Raw genomic sequence first — 16,275 nt, forward strand, 5'->3', positions numbered from 1 at the left:
CTTCATCATTTGGGCTCACATTCTTCTTTGGCTTTCTCTGCAGCAGTTTACTTCCTTTTATAACCTACACTACCATGAGGCCCCTGTGAGGCAGAAGCAACTCTAGAGTGGGAAGAAGTAGTTTTTCTCTTTAGCTTTGTACACGTACAGATACAAGGAGTAGCCAGATGGACATGACAATTGCTTGGTCAATTTGCTTTGTAGCTTTCTATCTACTAAGCTTCCACAGTGTGCCTGGGTCTGGTCTTCCTTAGTGTGTGAAAACTGTGTAGCACCTTGGATGTATATCATGGAGAACTCCCTGTTGAATAACTACATGAAAAGTAAGATGGGCCTCAGCATGCCATTGTGTATTTCTGAAATAACTGCTTTTAACTGTACTGTTTCATTTTAAGTATTGCTTTCCTGAATCAAATTCATCAGGTTTGGAACATAGCTATCAGGTGGGATAGTTTTTAGACATCGCAACCTCCAACACTTCAGTGAATTCTTCACTGCTCTTTGTATCCTCTTTTGCCTCTGTCCATAATCACATATTTTTTGCCCCCTTCCCACCCCATAAGTCTGGCACATTGTGGTATTTTTCTGTGGACACACCAGATCCTTTTTTTCAGGAGTGTTTGGAACACACTGCCCTGTTTTTACACAGCAGAACTCCATCCGCCAGGTAGGAATTGTCTGATTGTGTGGCTAATAGAACAAATGGTGTTTACAGGTATCAAGTGATGGAACTGTGAACATTAGAGGGACGGTTTCTTTTTTGATTACTATCTCGTTCAGGTTTTTCAACATATGAGAGTCATTGTGTTGTTATTATTCCAGTTACCTCTTTGGCCCTAAATCTTGGAGTTCTCCCCAATTCCTTCTCCTCTCTTTCTTCTTCTTCTTCTTCTTTTTTTTAAAATTATACTTTAAGTTCTGGGATACATGTGCAGAACGTGCAGGTTTGTTACATAGGTATACACATGCTGTGATGGTTTGCTGCACCCATCGACCCATCATCTACACTAGGTATTTCTCCTAATGCTATCCCTTCCCTAGCCTCCCAAGCCCCCTACAGGCTCTGGTGTGTGGTGTTCCCCTTCCTGTGTCCATGTGTTCTCATTGTTCAGTTCACACTTATGAGTGAGAACATGCGGTGTTTGGTTTTCTGTTCCTGTGTTAGTTTGTTGAATATGATGGTTTCCAGCTTCATCCATGTCCCTGCAAAGGACATGAACTCACCCTTTTTTATGGCTGCACAGTATTCCATGGTATGTATGTGCCACATTTTCTTTATCCAGTCTGTCATTGATGGGCATTTGGGTTGGTTCCAAGTCTTTGCTATTGTGAACAGTGCCACAAAAAACATACATGTGCATGTGTCTTTATAGTAGAATGATTTATAATCCTTTGGGTATATACCCAGTAATGGGGATTACTGGGTCAAATGGTATTTCTGGTTCTAGATCCTTGAGGAATCGCCACACTGTCTTCCACAATGGTTGAACTAATTTACACTCCCACCAGCAGTGTAAAAGCATTCCTATTTCTCCACATCCTCTCCAGCATCTGTTGTTTCCTGACTTTTTAATGATCGCCATTCTAACTGGCGTGAGATGGTATCTCATTGTGGTTTTGATTTGCATTTCTCCCTCCTCTCCTTCTTAGTTATTGTCTATTAATACCTTTATGTTTGTCCTTTCCTTTCCTCCGTTACCACTACTGAGTCCAGGTCTTCATCAGGGACTATTCAGATATTCTCCCCATTTTGTGATTCCCTTAAACATGTGACTTGGAATGTTAATCTGCAGCTTTAGAACTTTGAATAATGTCTCCCCTTTCTTCCCATGCAATTGCCTGGAAGGTTAAATTTAAACTCCACAGCATGGATTTTTGGCCCTCTGTGGCTTGGCCTCTACCACCCTGGACAAACATTACTCCAGCAAAATCAGTCTTTGTGTAGCATTAATTCATCCAGCTAATATTTACTGAAGTGTCGCTCTGAGCCATTCATTTGATTGAACTTAGAGGATCTAACTAGTAAGAGAGATGTACCCCTACCGTCTTAGAGCCTACAGCTCAGTGACACATGCAAAAATGTATAGAGGCGATTGTCACCCAGTGCAGCAAGTGCTGTGAGAGGGGAAGTGCAGGATGCTAGGAGAAGCCTGAGGGAGATTCTGACCTCAAACTAGAGGTGGTCAGGGAAAGCTTCCCAGGGGACGTGATAGGTCAGGTGAGACTTGAGAGAAATAAAGGAGGTAGCCAGGCCAAGGTTTGGGAGTAGAGTGCAGTGCTTGTGGTCCCTGCCAGGGGAGAGAGATTTGCATCTAGCCAGAGTCTGGCATTGTCAAAGGTACTGCATAAATGTATGTCAGATGAACAAATGTGAAGGCCTGGAGGTGAAGAGATGATGGAGAGCATAAGGAACAGAAGTGTTATGGATGGCTGAAGCTTGTTGGGAATGGCAGAAGAGGAAGCTATAGGAGAAAGCCAGGTCAGGTGTCTTAGTCCATTCTTACGCTGCTGATAAAGGCATACCTGAGACTGGGTAATTTATGAAGAAACTGAGGTTTAATGGACTCACAGTTCCACGTGGCTGGGGAGGCCTCACAGTCATAGTAGAAGGCGAAAGGCATGTCTTACATGACAACAGATAAGAGAGAGAACTTGTGCAGGGAAACTCCCCTTTGTAAAACCATTAGATCTTGTGAGACTTATTCACTATCACAAGAACAGCACAGGAAAGACTTGTCCCCATGATTGAGTTACCTCCCACTGCTTCCCTCCCACGACATGTGGGAGTTGTGGGAGCTACAAGTCAAGATGAGATTTGGGTGGGGTCACAGCCACACCATCTCATCAGGGCGTTGGATAGTGTAGTAAGGAATCAGTACCATGTCATGAAACCAATAGGAAACTTACACAGAGACTTTTTTCACAGGGAGCAGTTGGATCAGATTTGCATTTTAGAAGCATCTTTTTGGCTACAGTGTGGAAGATGAATCAGAGACCAGAATGATTCTGGACTGTAGAGACCACTTAGTTCTTGGGCTATGAAAATGGAGGCAGGGTGGAGAGAAAAATATTGAGGTGTGATCATTAGGATGAGGTGATTGATTGAACTTGAGTAGTGAATGGAAATTCAAGGGTGATACTTAGGTTTCCAGTTTGGCAGCTGGTACCACCAGTTGAGGTGGAGAAAACAATAAAGTAATGCAATTTATCATGTGTGCCATGATCATTGTGCTTTTGTTCCTTTGCTGAATCTGCCCCCTCTCATCATTCAGCTTCTTTGAAACCTTTCTTTGCCACCATAGCTTACGATAACCATTCCTCCCTCAAAATTCATACGTACCTAGTCTATATTATGTACTCATTCAGCCCTTGACATATACTCTCTTTCTTTCTTTACATATTTTCTACCTCTCTTACGATATGGCTGTCTTAGTCATGAGTTTGCTCTAACGGGATACCAAAGACTGGGTAATTTATAAAGAAGTTTAATTAGCAGCTGGGAAGTCCAAGAGCATGGCCTTGGCCCCTGGTGAGGGCCTTCTTGCTGTGTCATAACATGGCAGAGGGCATCTCATGTGAAGAGGGCAAGAGCAAGAGAGCCAGAGAGATAGCAAACCTGCTTCCATGGTAGCAACATTAATCCATCCGTCATTAATTCGTTAATCCATTCATGGGGGCAGGGGGATTAGGTTTCCAACACAACTTTTGGAGGACACCTTCAAACCATAACAATGGCAGAGTCCTTGAGAGCATAGTCTGTGTCATACCTCCTGGTGTGCCCACCTTTGATGTCTGACTTAGCTTCATTATGGCCTCCCTGCATCTGTTTGTGGGTAGTGGTGATCCTTGTTGAGAGCTTTGAAGGCTCATCGGGTTTGGAGTATAGCTTCTCTTACTGTCCTGGAAATATTTTGTCTTGAGTTGTTATTTTTAGAAAAGAGGGAAAGGAAAGAATGGAACTTTACTCTGTCTCTACACTAACTGTTCAAACCCTAAAAGATTTCTCATTTTTCCCTTCCCTTCCCTCAAACATTCATTGAGATCTTATTTTATGCTGGACAGTCTACTAGGGGCTGGAATAGTAAAAGAAGAATAAGATACAGGTTTTTATTTTTTATTTTTTTTATTTTTTATTTTTTTTATTTTTTATTTTTTTGCCATCAAACAGTTTTGTTAGTGACGAGTTGTATCCATTTTTTGGTTTCAATTTCAATTCAGACTCAAGGCACAGGAGGGAAGAAAGTCATTCAGACTGATGAGTGGAGAAATGGCCCTGTCGAAGAACGCCTTGAGTATGCGCTTGTGAAGGTGAGTTACAGGAGCCTGAACTGGAGGGCTGGAGCCTCATCGTGGCTGACTGGTGCTGTTGCGGGCGGTGTGGTGCTGACAGTAGCTGGAGAAGGAGATGCTCTAGACCACTGATTGTCAAGCTGGGGAGGTCCCCCTTGCTGTCCCCCAATCCCCCCACCATAGCACATTTGACAGTGTTCAGAGACATTTTTGATTGTCATAACTGTGTGTGGAAGGTATTACTGGCATCCTATGGCCAGGGATGCTGCTAAACATCCTACAGTGCCCAGGACAGCCCCAAACAACAAAGAATATTCCCTCCCAGGTGTCAGTAGTGCTGAGGCTGCGAATCCTGTCCTGGACTAAGTTGCTGTCAATTGGTCAGCAAGTCAGTTTCATAGTTGGAATTTTAGGCTTTAGGCAAGATCCAATAATCTCTTGGCTACAGTTTCCTCATGTGTGAGTCTGGAGAATCTCAGAGTTCTTTTTTTTTTTTTTTTCCTCTTTGGCTCTGGAGTTTAACATAGTTAACTCTTGCACCTTTTGAGATTCACATATTTCAATTTGTGGAGCTAGTCGGCCAATCCAAGGATCATTGAACTGGGGACCTTGGAGGAGTGGGGCTTGTCATTGAAGGGTGGATAAGTCAGTGGAGGCTTCATGGATTTGAACTTCATTTAAGGGCCCCATCCAGTGTCGTTTCTCCCCAGCCCTACAGCATTACAGTGAGAAAACGTACTGATCTCCCCACAGGTATTTATTAATGTATAATCTGGTAAAACACTAAGATACAAAATGTATTTTATGATGCATTTGAACTTATTAGTCCTTCTCTATTAGCTTATTTTACTGAGGTACATTTTAAAGCATTTTTTTAATTGGCATATGAAATTGTATGTATTTACTGCATACACCATTCTGTTTTGGAAGTGTATGAGGTATTTACTTTGTATCAGTAAAGCCAGCTAAGCACTTTATCTCAATCCTCAAAATAAACATATGAGATACTATTGTAATATTCTAATTGAGGAAACTGAGGCTTATTGAATTGCCTAAATTAGTGATAGGAAGCCAGATTGAACCCGTGCACTCTAATTCTGGAACCTATGCTCTTAAGCATTTTCATGATGGCTCTGTGGAAGTAATGCAGTTTTTTTAGGTGATCTTTTTTTTCTTGTCTTTTTTTAGGGCATTGAAAAACATATTATTGAGGATACTGAGGAAGCCAGGTTAAACCAAGAAAGATATCCCCGACCTCTCAATATAATTGAAGGACCCCTGATGAATGGAATGAAAATTGTTGGTGATCTTTTTGGAGCTGGAAAAATGTTTCTACCTCAGGTTGGCAAAAGATGGGGAGAAATTTTCACAGTTGCATCTTTTCTTTGTTATTTAATACATGCTGATTTGGGATGTATTTCTCAGGTTTTAATTTGAACAAGAGTTCAGTGGCATTGGCTAGTCATTCCTGCTCTAAATGTGTTTAGGAGTTGTGTCTGGAAAAATCCATCTTTGGAGTGGTGTGGATGTTAGAAATCATCCAAAAATTCGTAGCATCATAATCTATCATAATCCTTATGTTCTAATTTTTTTTTTTTTTTTTTTTTTTGTTTTGAGACAGAGTCTACCTCTGTCGCCCAGGCTGGAGTGCGGTGGCACAATCTCAGCTCACTGCAACTTCCGCCTCTCCAGATTTAAGCAATTCTCTGCCTCAGCCTCCGGAGTAGCTGGGATTACAGGTGCGTGCCACCATGCCCAGCTGATTTTTTTGTATTTTTTTAGTAGAGACGGGATTTCACCATCTTGGCCAGGCTGGTCTCCAACTCCTGACCTCGTGATCCACCCGCCTTGGCCTCCCAAAGTGCTGGGATTACAGGCATGAGCCACCGTGCCCGGCCTTATGTTCTAATTTTTGTATCACCTCTTATCCCCAATGCCTATCTCTCCCCTCCAAAAGTAAAATAAAACCCAAGATAAATGTAGAGTTACTAACATTAAGACTTGATTTGACCAGGCACTATTCATCTGTAAGGATGCATATTTTGAGACAAATGTTTCTGTTTTAAATAACAGTATATTAGGTGGTTTGTTTAAAGTAAAACCAGAACTCTTATTCTGATTTACAGCAGCTACTAACCACATCAGTTAACACATACTTGTTGAGCATGTAGGTTAGTGACTGCAGCATTTGAGAAACTAAAAGGCCCTCATCTTGCCTCAATGTAAGGCTAGATTTTAAGTGAGTTGTAAAGCTGGGGATTGAGAAGAGTAGGCTGGGAATGGGCTCATGGTGGAGAAGCTTTGGTCCTGAAGGATACATAGAACTCTTGGATAAAAGATAGAGGGCCTCCTAGACAGAGGAAAAAGAAACAAGCAAAAGTTCAGAAGAAGAAATTGCAACATTTGATTTCTAGCCTTGTTTTCCTTCTGCTGTCCCTTATTCACTGGCTTTCCCTCCAGGGAGCTTATCCTTTATTCTGCCTACTGTCAAAAGACTCCAGTGTGGCTGTCCTGAAGTCAAAGCATGCATTCTTAATGCGTGCCCAAATTTCACAGGTGGCCATCAGCAGTTGTTCCTGTGGTTTGGGAAAGATGCCTGGTTCTATGCTTTTTTCCTCAGGTTATAAAGTCAGCCCGGGTTATGAAGAAGGCTGTTGGCCACCTTATCCCTTTCATGGAAAAAGAAAGAGAAGAAACCAGAGTGCTTAACGGCACAATAGAAGAAGAGGCAAGTCGTTTTGTTCAGGCCTATGGGCCTTCAGTGAGTTGACCTGGAAGACCTGAGGTGGTGGTAGGGGCCTAAGCAGTCAGGCTTGGCTGTGTTCGTTATTGAGGATAAAATAGAGAAATGATCCCACATCTGTTGCTTTTTTAACCAAATATCAGAGTACTCTGAGACTTTCTTTTGAATGTAGCTTTATCACATTTTTAATATAGATACAAATTTTCAATCAAAACCTATGTTTTCAAGACAATGCCATTTCATTCCTGTATTCCTTCATTAACCGGTCATTTACAAAGCTCCCGTGATGTGCCGAGTACTGTGCCGGGCACTACTCACTAAAAAGGTCTGTCCCTGCCCTTGAGGCAATTGAGTCATGCTTGTTTTTAGAGAACTCTTAACTGAATAGTCTCTCTCTGCTGGTGATGTCCTTGGCACCACTTCTGGACTCAATTTAATTCTTGTTGGCTGCACCACCAGAGTAAATCATTAAGCTTTTTGACCTTGTTTAGCTCCTTGTGAAGCTCGGGCAGCTTTGGCCCCTAGGATTCTGAATTTTTAAATTGATCTGTGTTTGTGCATAGCTCAGACAAACAGAGTTGATAAAAAACCTTCTCGTTTTGCTTTTTTTCTTAATTTGGGGGAGTCGTGAGGGATGCTGACTGTGCATAGAACAGCAGTGCTGAGGAAAGGTACTCATGTGCCCTCTGCCTGGGCTTTTGTAGTTTTTCAGATTTGGATGGGACACACACGTACGGTTAACCTGTTGCCCTCTCCCCTGCCTCTCCCTTAATTGCTAACAGTAAACATTTGTCAAATAGGTTCCCCCCGACCCAGAGTTAAGGCTGTGGTCTTCAGCTGTGGGGCTGTTTTTTGTGTGAACATCAGCTGTTCTTTGAAAGGATGGGACCCCTGATCTTGGTTGAAGCCCCTTGGGGTAGCCCGTTAGGTGGGCCTCCTTTGAACTGCTTGGGCTTTTGTTTCCAGGTCTGTCTTTGAGGTGTTCTTGGTTGTATTGAGTTGCTTTCTGCGCTGGCCCCTGCCTTGCTCTGGAGAACTAGGTGCTCTGCCCTGAGCAACCCTGCCTTGCTGAGCTGCTTGGCTTCCTTTCCAGGACCCTTACCAGGGCACCATCGTGCTGGCCACTGTTAAAGGCGACGTGCACGACATAGGCAAGAACATAGTCGGAGTAGTCCTTGGCTGCAATAATTTCCGGTAAGTTAGGACCTCACCTCTTTCAGCCCCTTTACCATTTAAAAATAAAAACTTTTTAACAGAATAATTCTTTTTTTTTTTTTTTTTTGAGACGGAGTCTGGCTCTGTCGCCCGGGCTGAAGTGCATTGGCCGGATGTCAGCTCACTGCAAGCTCCGCCTCCGGGGTTTACGCCATTCTCCTGCCTCAGCCTCCCGAGTAGCTGGGACTACAGGTGCCCACCACATCGTCCGGCTAGTTTTTTGTATTTTTTTTGAGTAGAGACGGGGTTTCAACGTGTTAGCCAGGATGGTCTCGATCTCCTGACCTCGTGATCCGCCCATCTCGGCCTCCCAAAGAACAGAATGATTCTTTAATGGGTGGGAAGAGTAGGGCATGGCAGTGGATGTTAGAGGTTATTTTTTATTTCTTTTTGTTTACTGTGTTTTGTACTTTTCTTCAGCGAACACAGCATTTCAGATGAAATAAGTTAGTAATTAACCGAGTTCAATAAGGACATAAAGAACAGTAAAAGCTATTCAAGTGGGGTGGAAACCGCCCAGAGGATTCCAGGGGTTGGATGTTGGGACAGAGGCACTAATGGCTGGAATATCAGGCTCCTTCCCATGGCCAGTGGTGTTCATCATATCCTCTTTTTCGTTTCAGTAAACTCAGATTTTAGAACCAAGATCTTATGAGACCTTGGCTAAATGGAGTTTTACAGGAAGGCCTTCTCTCTACAAGTCTCAGTTGGCTTTGCTTAGAGCAGGACCCTGTGTTCTTGGTGATGATTAAGCTAGATTTTGGGATGTTATATACAAGTAAAACCCCTTTCCGATATATCTCATTATAATTAATATTCATAACAAAGTCATTTCCATGTGAGAGCTGATGACCTGTAGTAAGTATATGTTTCGCGTAGATTTGAACTATTCTTTGTAATGAAAACCTAATGGAAATAATGCTTTCTTATATCCATGTCCAGCCAACAGTCCTTTTGAGTCATGGACTTCTTTCCAATGTGCTATTTTCTCTAGATAGAGAAGAAAATTGACTGGAGCTGTCCCTGTACTCCTCAGTTCTCTTCTTTGCTGTCAAGTAACAATTACCTGCTAAGCTCTCTCCGTGCTGTCAACATTTGTGTCCATCTCTGCCTTCAAGGCTAATTAAATACAGCAAAGAACCTTTCAGGAAGGCTGGAGACAGAGGAGCAGTGTCAGGAAGGCATTTTTTCTGCATCTGACTGTCTCACAAGCACTTCTATTTACCTGCTCACTTACTGTCTAAAGACTTAGCATTGTCTCCTAGTCCTAGAAATGAGGAATACCATTTCTATCCATGTACTTACTATTATTTTTTAAAGAGATAAATTTATTGAAGATAGTTGTAATGAAATTTTACCTATATAATAAATATCTGGATAAGGTGTTCGCTTCCTAAAGTCTACAAAGCATTTCTGCTATTGGCTTACCTTTGCAAACCTGAGGTTGTTGGTTCCTGTTTGCATTCATCACAATCAGTTAAAATTTCACTTCAGTTAATAAATGTTTATAGATCATCTTCTACATACCAGGCATTATGCTAGAGACACCAAAATGATTTAGTTGACTTTTCTCCTTGAAAAAGTTTACCGTTTCTCAGCCTAAATAGCCAGATACATGTTCAGCCTTAATAACGGGACAGGAGCCACTGAAGAAAGTGATTTGTAGGGAAACTTCCTAAAAGTGATTCTTGAGATATCATTGTCATGTGCTTTATCATTATTTATTTTGATCAATGGATACTTAGCTGAGAGTATTATACTAGCAATGTTGATTTCTCCAGTAAAGACATTTTAGAAGCCAGGGAACATTGTGGCATGTCTCCAGGGTGCTGCTGGAACTGAATGTCAGCAGTTGTGAAGATGCTTATTAAGCCTGAGGCTTTTACTGCAACAAACCCAGTTGCTATATGTTGGGCATTGGGGGTTTGCTTATCTTTGCTAATAAGTCTAACTGGAGAAACACCTTCTGATGAAACGTTACTTTCATTTTACAAAAACAAGCGAATGTGCAAACTTTGTGTCAAACATCCCTTTGTCTTGTGTGTGATAACACATAGACTCTTCCATTGGTGAGTTTAATTTTATGGTGTTAGCTAGTAAACAAGTGTCCCTGGAGATTGTCTTATGGAATAATGTGTGCTTTTACTGTCAGTAGCAGGCCAGTATGCTTGAAAGAATTACCCAGCCTACTGAGTGAGTCTAGCAAACTATCCTGTATCTAATCCTTCTCTTTCCTGGCGTTTTATCGTTGTTGCAGTGAACCTCACAAAATGATAACAATGTTTTTTCTTTGTGAGGATAAAAGAAATAAAGAGAGCTAAAAGTGACAGTTGTGTTTAGAGAGAAAATGTGTTTTTTAAATGGGGAAGATATGATGCAATAGAATTGCAAATTTGAGGATTTGAATAGAACTAAGGATGTATTCACCGAGAATCTACTATTACCTACCATTTTTTTTTTTTACCACGTCCCAATTTATACAGTTCTTTTATATCACTGATTTTTTTTTCTTTGTCATCTTTTTGTTGTTGTTATTTTGGTTCCTTTCCTTTCTTTTCTTTCATCCTTCCTTTCTTTTCATGGTTTTGATCCTACTACCCTGCCTGTTATTGTATTTCTCCTTTTATAGATGAGAAAACTTAGGCTTAGAGAACTTGAGAGGTTTCATCATAGTCCCATGGCTAGCAAGTGTCAAGCCACATTCAGGGCTTTTGGTTCCAAAAGCTGAGACTTTGTAATATGTCACCTTACTTTACAATATTTTTTTTTGACTTGAGTTGTAAACAAGTATAATGTCTAATATTAACACAGGCATACCTTGTTTTATTGTGCCTCACTTTATTGAGCTTTGCAGATACAGCATTTTGTAAAAATTTGAGTTTTGTGGCAATCCTGCATAGAATATGTGTCTTGATGGCATTTTTCCAATAGCATGTGCTCATTTCACGTCTCTGTGTCACATTTTCCTAATTCTCACAATATTCCAAACCTTATTCTGTGATCAGTGATTGATGTTACTGTTTTAATTGTTTTGGGGTACCATGAACCACACCCATGGAAGATGGCAAACTTAATCCATCAATGTATATGTTTTGACTGCTCCACTAACCAGCCATTCCCCATCTCTCTCCCTTTCCTCGGGCCTCCATAGTCCCCGAGACACAACAATATTGAAATTAGGCCAGTTAATAACTCTGTAATAGCCTTGAAGTCCTCTAAGTGTTTAAGTGAAAAGAAGAGGCACACACCTCGACTTTAAATCAAAAGTTAGACATGATTAAGTTTAGTGAGGAAGGCATGTCAAAAACTGGAATAGGCTGAAAGCTAGGCCACTTGCACCAAATAGCACAGTTAATGCAAAAGAAAAGTTCTTAAAGGAAATTTAAAATGTCCCTCCAGTGAATACACAACTGATAGGAAAGCAAAACAGCCTCATTGCTGGTATGAGGAAAGTTTGAGTGGTCTGGTTGGAGATTAAACCAGCCACAATATTCCCTTAAGCCAGAGTCTCACCCAGAGTAGTTTGGCTTTGTTGGAGCAATAACAAATTGAAGAGAGCTCCAACCATCTTCAATTTTGTGAAGGCTGAGAGAGGTGAAGAAGCTGAAGAAGAAAAGTTTGAAGCTAGCAGAGGTTGGTTCATGAGGTTTAAGGAAAGAAGCTGTCTCCTAATATAATGGTACAAGGTGAAGTGCAAGTTAACACATCTGTTTTCAGCATGGGTTTACTGAATATTTTAAGCCTACCGTTAAGACCTACTGCTCAGTAAAAAAGATTCCTTTCAAAATATTACTCCTCATTGACAGTGCACCTCGTCACAAGAATTCTGATAGAGATATACAAGGAGATGAATATTGTTTTCATGCCTGCTAACACAACATCCATTCTGCAGCCTGTGGATCAAGGAGGAATTTTGACTTTCAAGACTTACATTTTGTAAGGTTGTAGCTGCCATAGATAGTGATGGATCTGGGCAAAGTAAATCCAAAAACCTTCCATAAAGGATTCACCATTCTAGATGCCATTAAGAACATTTGTAATTCATGGGAGGTCAAAATATCAACATTAACAGGAGCTTGGAAGAAGTTGATTCCAACTCTCATAGATGACTTTGAGGGATTCAAGACTTTCAGTGGAGGAAGTAACTGCAGATGTGGTAGAAATAGCAAGAGTAAACTAGAATTAAAAGTGGAGCCTGAAGATGGAAATGAATTGCTACAATCTCATAATACAACTTCAACAGATGAGGAATTGCTTCTTATGGCTGAGCAAGGCTGAGCAAAGAAAGTAGTTTCTTGAGATGGAATATGAACAGTGTTGAAATAACAACAGAGGATTTAGAATAAATAGCACATAAACTTAGATGATAAAGCAGTGGCAAGGTTTGAGATGATTGGCCTACAATTTTGAAAGAAGTTCTGTGAGTAAAATGCTATCAAACAGCATCACATGCTACAGAGAAATCTTTTGTGAAAGTCAGATTCAGTTGGTGTGGCAAAGGACTTCACTGTTGTCTTATTTTGAGAAACTGCCACAGCCGCCCCAAACAGCCACCACTCTAATCAGTCAGCAGCCATGAGCATCAAGACCCTCTGCCAGCAAAAAGGTTACAACTCACTTAAGACCCAGATGATCATTGGCATTTTTTTTTAGCAATAAGTATTTTTAAATTAAGGTATATATACATTGTTCTTTTAGACATAATACTATTGCACACATAATACAGTATAGTGTGAACATAAATTTTATATGCATTGAGAAACCAGAAAATTCATGTGACTCACTTGAGATACTTTATTGTAATGGTTTCGAGTTGAACCTATAGCATCTCTGAGTTATGACTGTATTCTAAATTCCCCTCAAGAAATAATGTAGAATATTTGGAAATATTTTTGATTAATTCCATTGAGGTTAATTTTACATATACTCTGTAATAATAACTAGGAAAAGACAAAGGACATTTTCTATTACAGATAATGCACACTGTTTAATTATGTAAGAAAAATATGCTATTTCAAGATACATTTTTAAGTTATACATCTAATATTTTTAATACTAGTTTAAGTCTAGTCTAGTATAATTACTTATACTAGACAGTTATATTAATAAACACTGGTTATCAGACTGAGCATGAAAATAATTCCAAACTGTATAATGTTGGAACGTTCAGCTGAGTGAGGAACATGACTGTACCTAAGTCAAGGATATAATAATCCAGTCTCTCCTGAGCACTTCGCATGCTGATAATTATTTAGAGACTTTGGATCCATTTTTTTGAAGGGGAGATCAACAATTTTTTTTGTTTATTTTTTTTAAAAAGTAATAGAAATGGCAACAGATCCCGTTGGCACTGCTTAAGTACAAGTTGGAAAACCATGGCTGGGGAATGTAGACTGGATGGAAACACATGCCATCTTGTGGTGGCGTGTGTGAATTGCAGGAGCAGCAGATAGGCTGCCACCTTAGTTAACTGAGAAATAAAGGGTAAAATGACAGTAAGTTATCAGGTACCTTAAAAGGATGCAGATGCAGTTTTATTTTCCTTTTTAAATTTCTTCTGGAGACGAAAAGGACTTTTTGTCTCATATTATTACAGTATTTATTTTTGAAATTCGATGTATTCTTAAATAGTATAAGATGCCTTTGCTAAAACATTCGGAGCAACTTTTTTTTTTCCTGGATTTGTAGCCGAATTAAATGTTTGCTCTCATAGCTCTATTCTAAGCACTTAAAAAAAATTTTTTTATAGAGACAAGGTCTCGCTAAAGTTGCCCAGGCTGGACTCAAACCCCTGGCCTCAAGTGATCCTCCTGCCTCGGCCTCTTAAAGCACTGGGATTACAGGCATTAGCCTCCATACCCAACCTCTGTTCTAAGCACTTTAAAACAAATACTGTAAAATCAACGTCTTCCGTAACATTCATTTTTATTCTGTTTAGCTTCCCATGTGGCGAAATACAAGAATGTGTATAGGGAGAGGCTTACAGACATAGGGTATGGCTCAAAATGACAAAGGGAAACTGAGGGAGAGTCAAGGAAGATGGGGTTATGTGTAGGGGTAAAACAGGAGGTTGTGGTAGAGGTGAGAGGGAATAGAGAGGGATGGTGGGAAGAATGGTAGCAGGCTCAGAGGGCGGGGCTGGATCTGACCTGTGCCCTTTTCTCTGACTTCATATACCCTGGGCTTCCTAGCTGGTTCAGGACTGTGGGCCCTCATAGTGCTGGTCTCTGCCTAGACTTCCCTGTTTCCTTCAGCTAATACCCACTTAATTTTTCAAAATTCATTTCAGTCTTCCCCCTAGGATGCTTCTAAGTGTCACCGATTTTGGGCCTTCCATACATAGTACGCTGTAAATGCTTTCATTGTAGTGCTTGCCACACCATATTCTAATTCAGAGCTTCCCAACAGTTTCTCAACTCAGATGTGCCAGGAAACCCATTCTCTTTCCTGCTTGTGGAGTTGGGCCTCTGTCCTAGATTGATTGCCCAGGGCTATGAGCAACTTCCTTTGTGCATCCCGGTACCATAAGTGTCATTTCTATGTGTGGAAAAAGTGGGAATTGCTCCTTAATCAGTAGTACCTTCGACCATTTCCCCAGCAAGACGACTTTGAAGGCAGGCTAATATGCTGGAAATTGAACTTGTCTCCCAGGCCCCCTGGCTCAGTGTTCTCAGTTGTCGTCTTACCTCACTGATCAGTGGTTATGGTTCTGTCCTGCTGATTTCTCCTTCTGGGAGTGGTCTTTAAACACAGAAATGTTCTGGGGCTCAACACTTGGACCTCTTCCCTGTCTTCACTATCTAGGTTTGTGTTTCTCAAACTGTAATGTGCCTTCTTGTCACCTGGGGATTTTGTTAAAAGTCAGATTCTGATTACGGTAGGTCTGGACTGGAGGTTCTGCATTTCCGACAAGCTCTCAGGTAGGGCTGGTGCTGCTGGTACAGGAGCACACCTGGAGTAACAAGGCCTGGGGTGGGCTGAAGTCGTCGCATTCGTTTTGTGACTTCAGTATCATCTGATGTACTGACAAGTCCCAAATTGTATCTCCACTGTGGATCTCTCCCCCAAACTTCAGACTTACATATCCAGTTGACTCCCTGACAGCTCCATTTGGATATCTAAAGAAATCTTAAATTTAATATTTTGAAAGCAGAACTAATTGCCACCATTTTGTGAACACCTCCCCAGCTCTCCCCTATTTCAAGAAATAGCAACTTCATTTTTCTTGCTGCTCAAACCGAAACTCTTGTGTCATCCTCTCGTCAGGTGACCCACATGTAACCCATCAGTTCTCCTCTCACAGTATTTCCAGGATCTGACCACTTCTCACTGCCTATACTGCTTCTTGTCTGGATTTTTGCAGCAGCCTAATCACTCTCTCTGCTTCTCTACCCTGGACTTGTTTCAGTCCAAAGTAAATCTGTTAAATCGAAGTCAGATGTCTTACGCCACTGTTCAAACCTTCCAGTGAATTCTCTCCTCACTCAGTAAAACTCAGAGCCCTTGTAGTGGTCTGCAAGGCCGTTGTGTAGTGGGTATAATCTGGAAGCTGCCCGGACCCCACCCCTGGCCAGTTAAATCACACTCTCTGGAAAAGGGAGTCCAAGCTTCAGGTGGTTTGATTTTGAAAAGCCTCCCCTGGTGATTCTGATGCAAAGTCTACGCAGACTCTGGCCTTTTCCTCCTCCTCTGAACTCATCACCCACCACTCTCTCCTTCTCCATTTCTGTTCCAGCCACAACAATCTCCTTGCTCTTCCTTAAACATGGCAAGCATCCATATAAGATGTTCTGAGAGAAACACTCTGAAACAAGAAAAAGTAGTGAGAGCAAGATGATTCTTGCCATCATACTGATGAGTTTTAGTTGAATTTTAAAACATACAATGTTAAAAAAATCAGCTTTGAAATATATGCCTTTTTGTCTTGATTTAAAAGCAATATGCTATTTTTCCTAGTGTTGTATGTGACAGTCTATGCTTAGTCATTGTTTAACAAAAGATCCAGGTACTAGACTTTCTTCAATATG

At 41.0% G+C, this 16,275-nt stretch overlaps 1 protein-coding gene across 3 annotated transcripts in view; it reads left to right on the forward strand.

Annotated features, from left to right (window-relative positions):
• Positions 1 to 16,275, forward strand: part of MTR (5-methyltetrahydrofolate-homocysteine methyltransferase) — a 103,231-nt gene that overhangs the window by 60,661 nt on the left and 26,295 nt on the right. For 2 of the 3 annotated variants that reach the window (XM_025359846.1, XM_025359861.1), the window contains 4 exons: positions 4,219 to 4,308; positions 5,479 to 5,631; positions 6,911 to 7,018; positions 8,127 to 8,227. In XM_025359846.1, coding sequence (XP_025215631.1) covers positions 4,219 to 4,308; positions 5,479 to 5,631; positions 6,911 to 7,018; positions 8,127 to 8,227 — 452 coding nt within the window. The remainder of the gene's footprint in view (positions 1 to 4,218; positions 4,309 to 5,478; positions 5,632 to 6,910; positions 7,019 to 8,126; positions 8,228 to 16,275) is intronic. The other variant, XM_025359855.1, reaches the window with a different exon arrangement.

Source organism: Theropithecus gelada, chromosome 1, assembly GCF_003255815.1.
Source record: "Theropithecus gelada isolate Dixy chromosome 1, Tgel_1.0, whole genome shotgun sequence".
Lineage (NCBI taxonomy): Eukaryota > Metazoa > Chordata > Mammalia > Primates > Cercopithecidae > Theropithecus > Theropithecus gelada.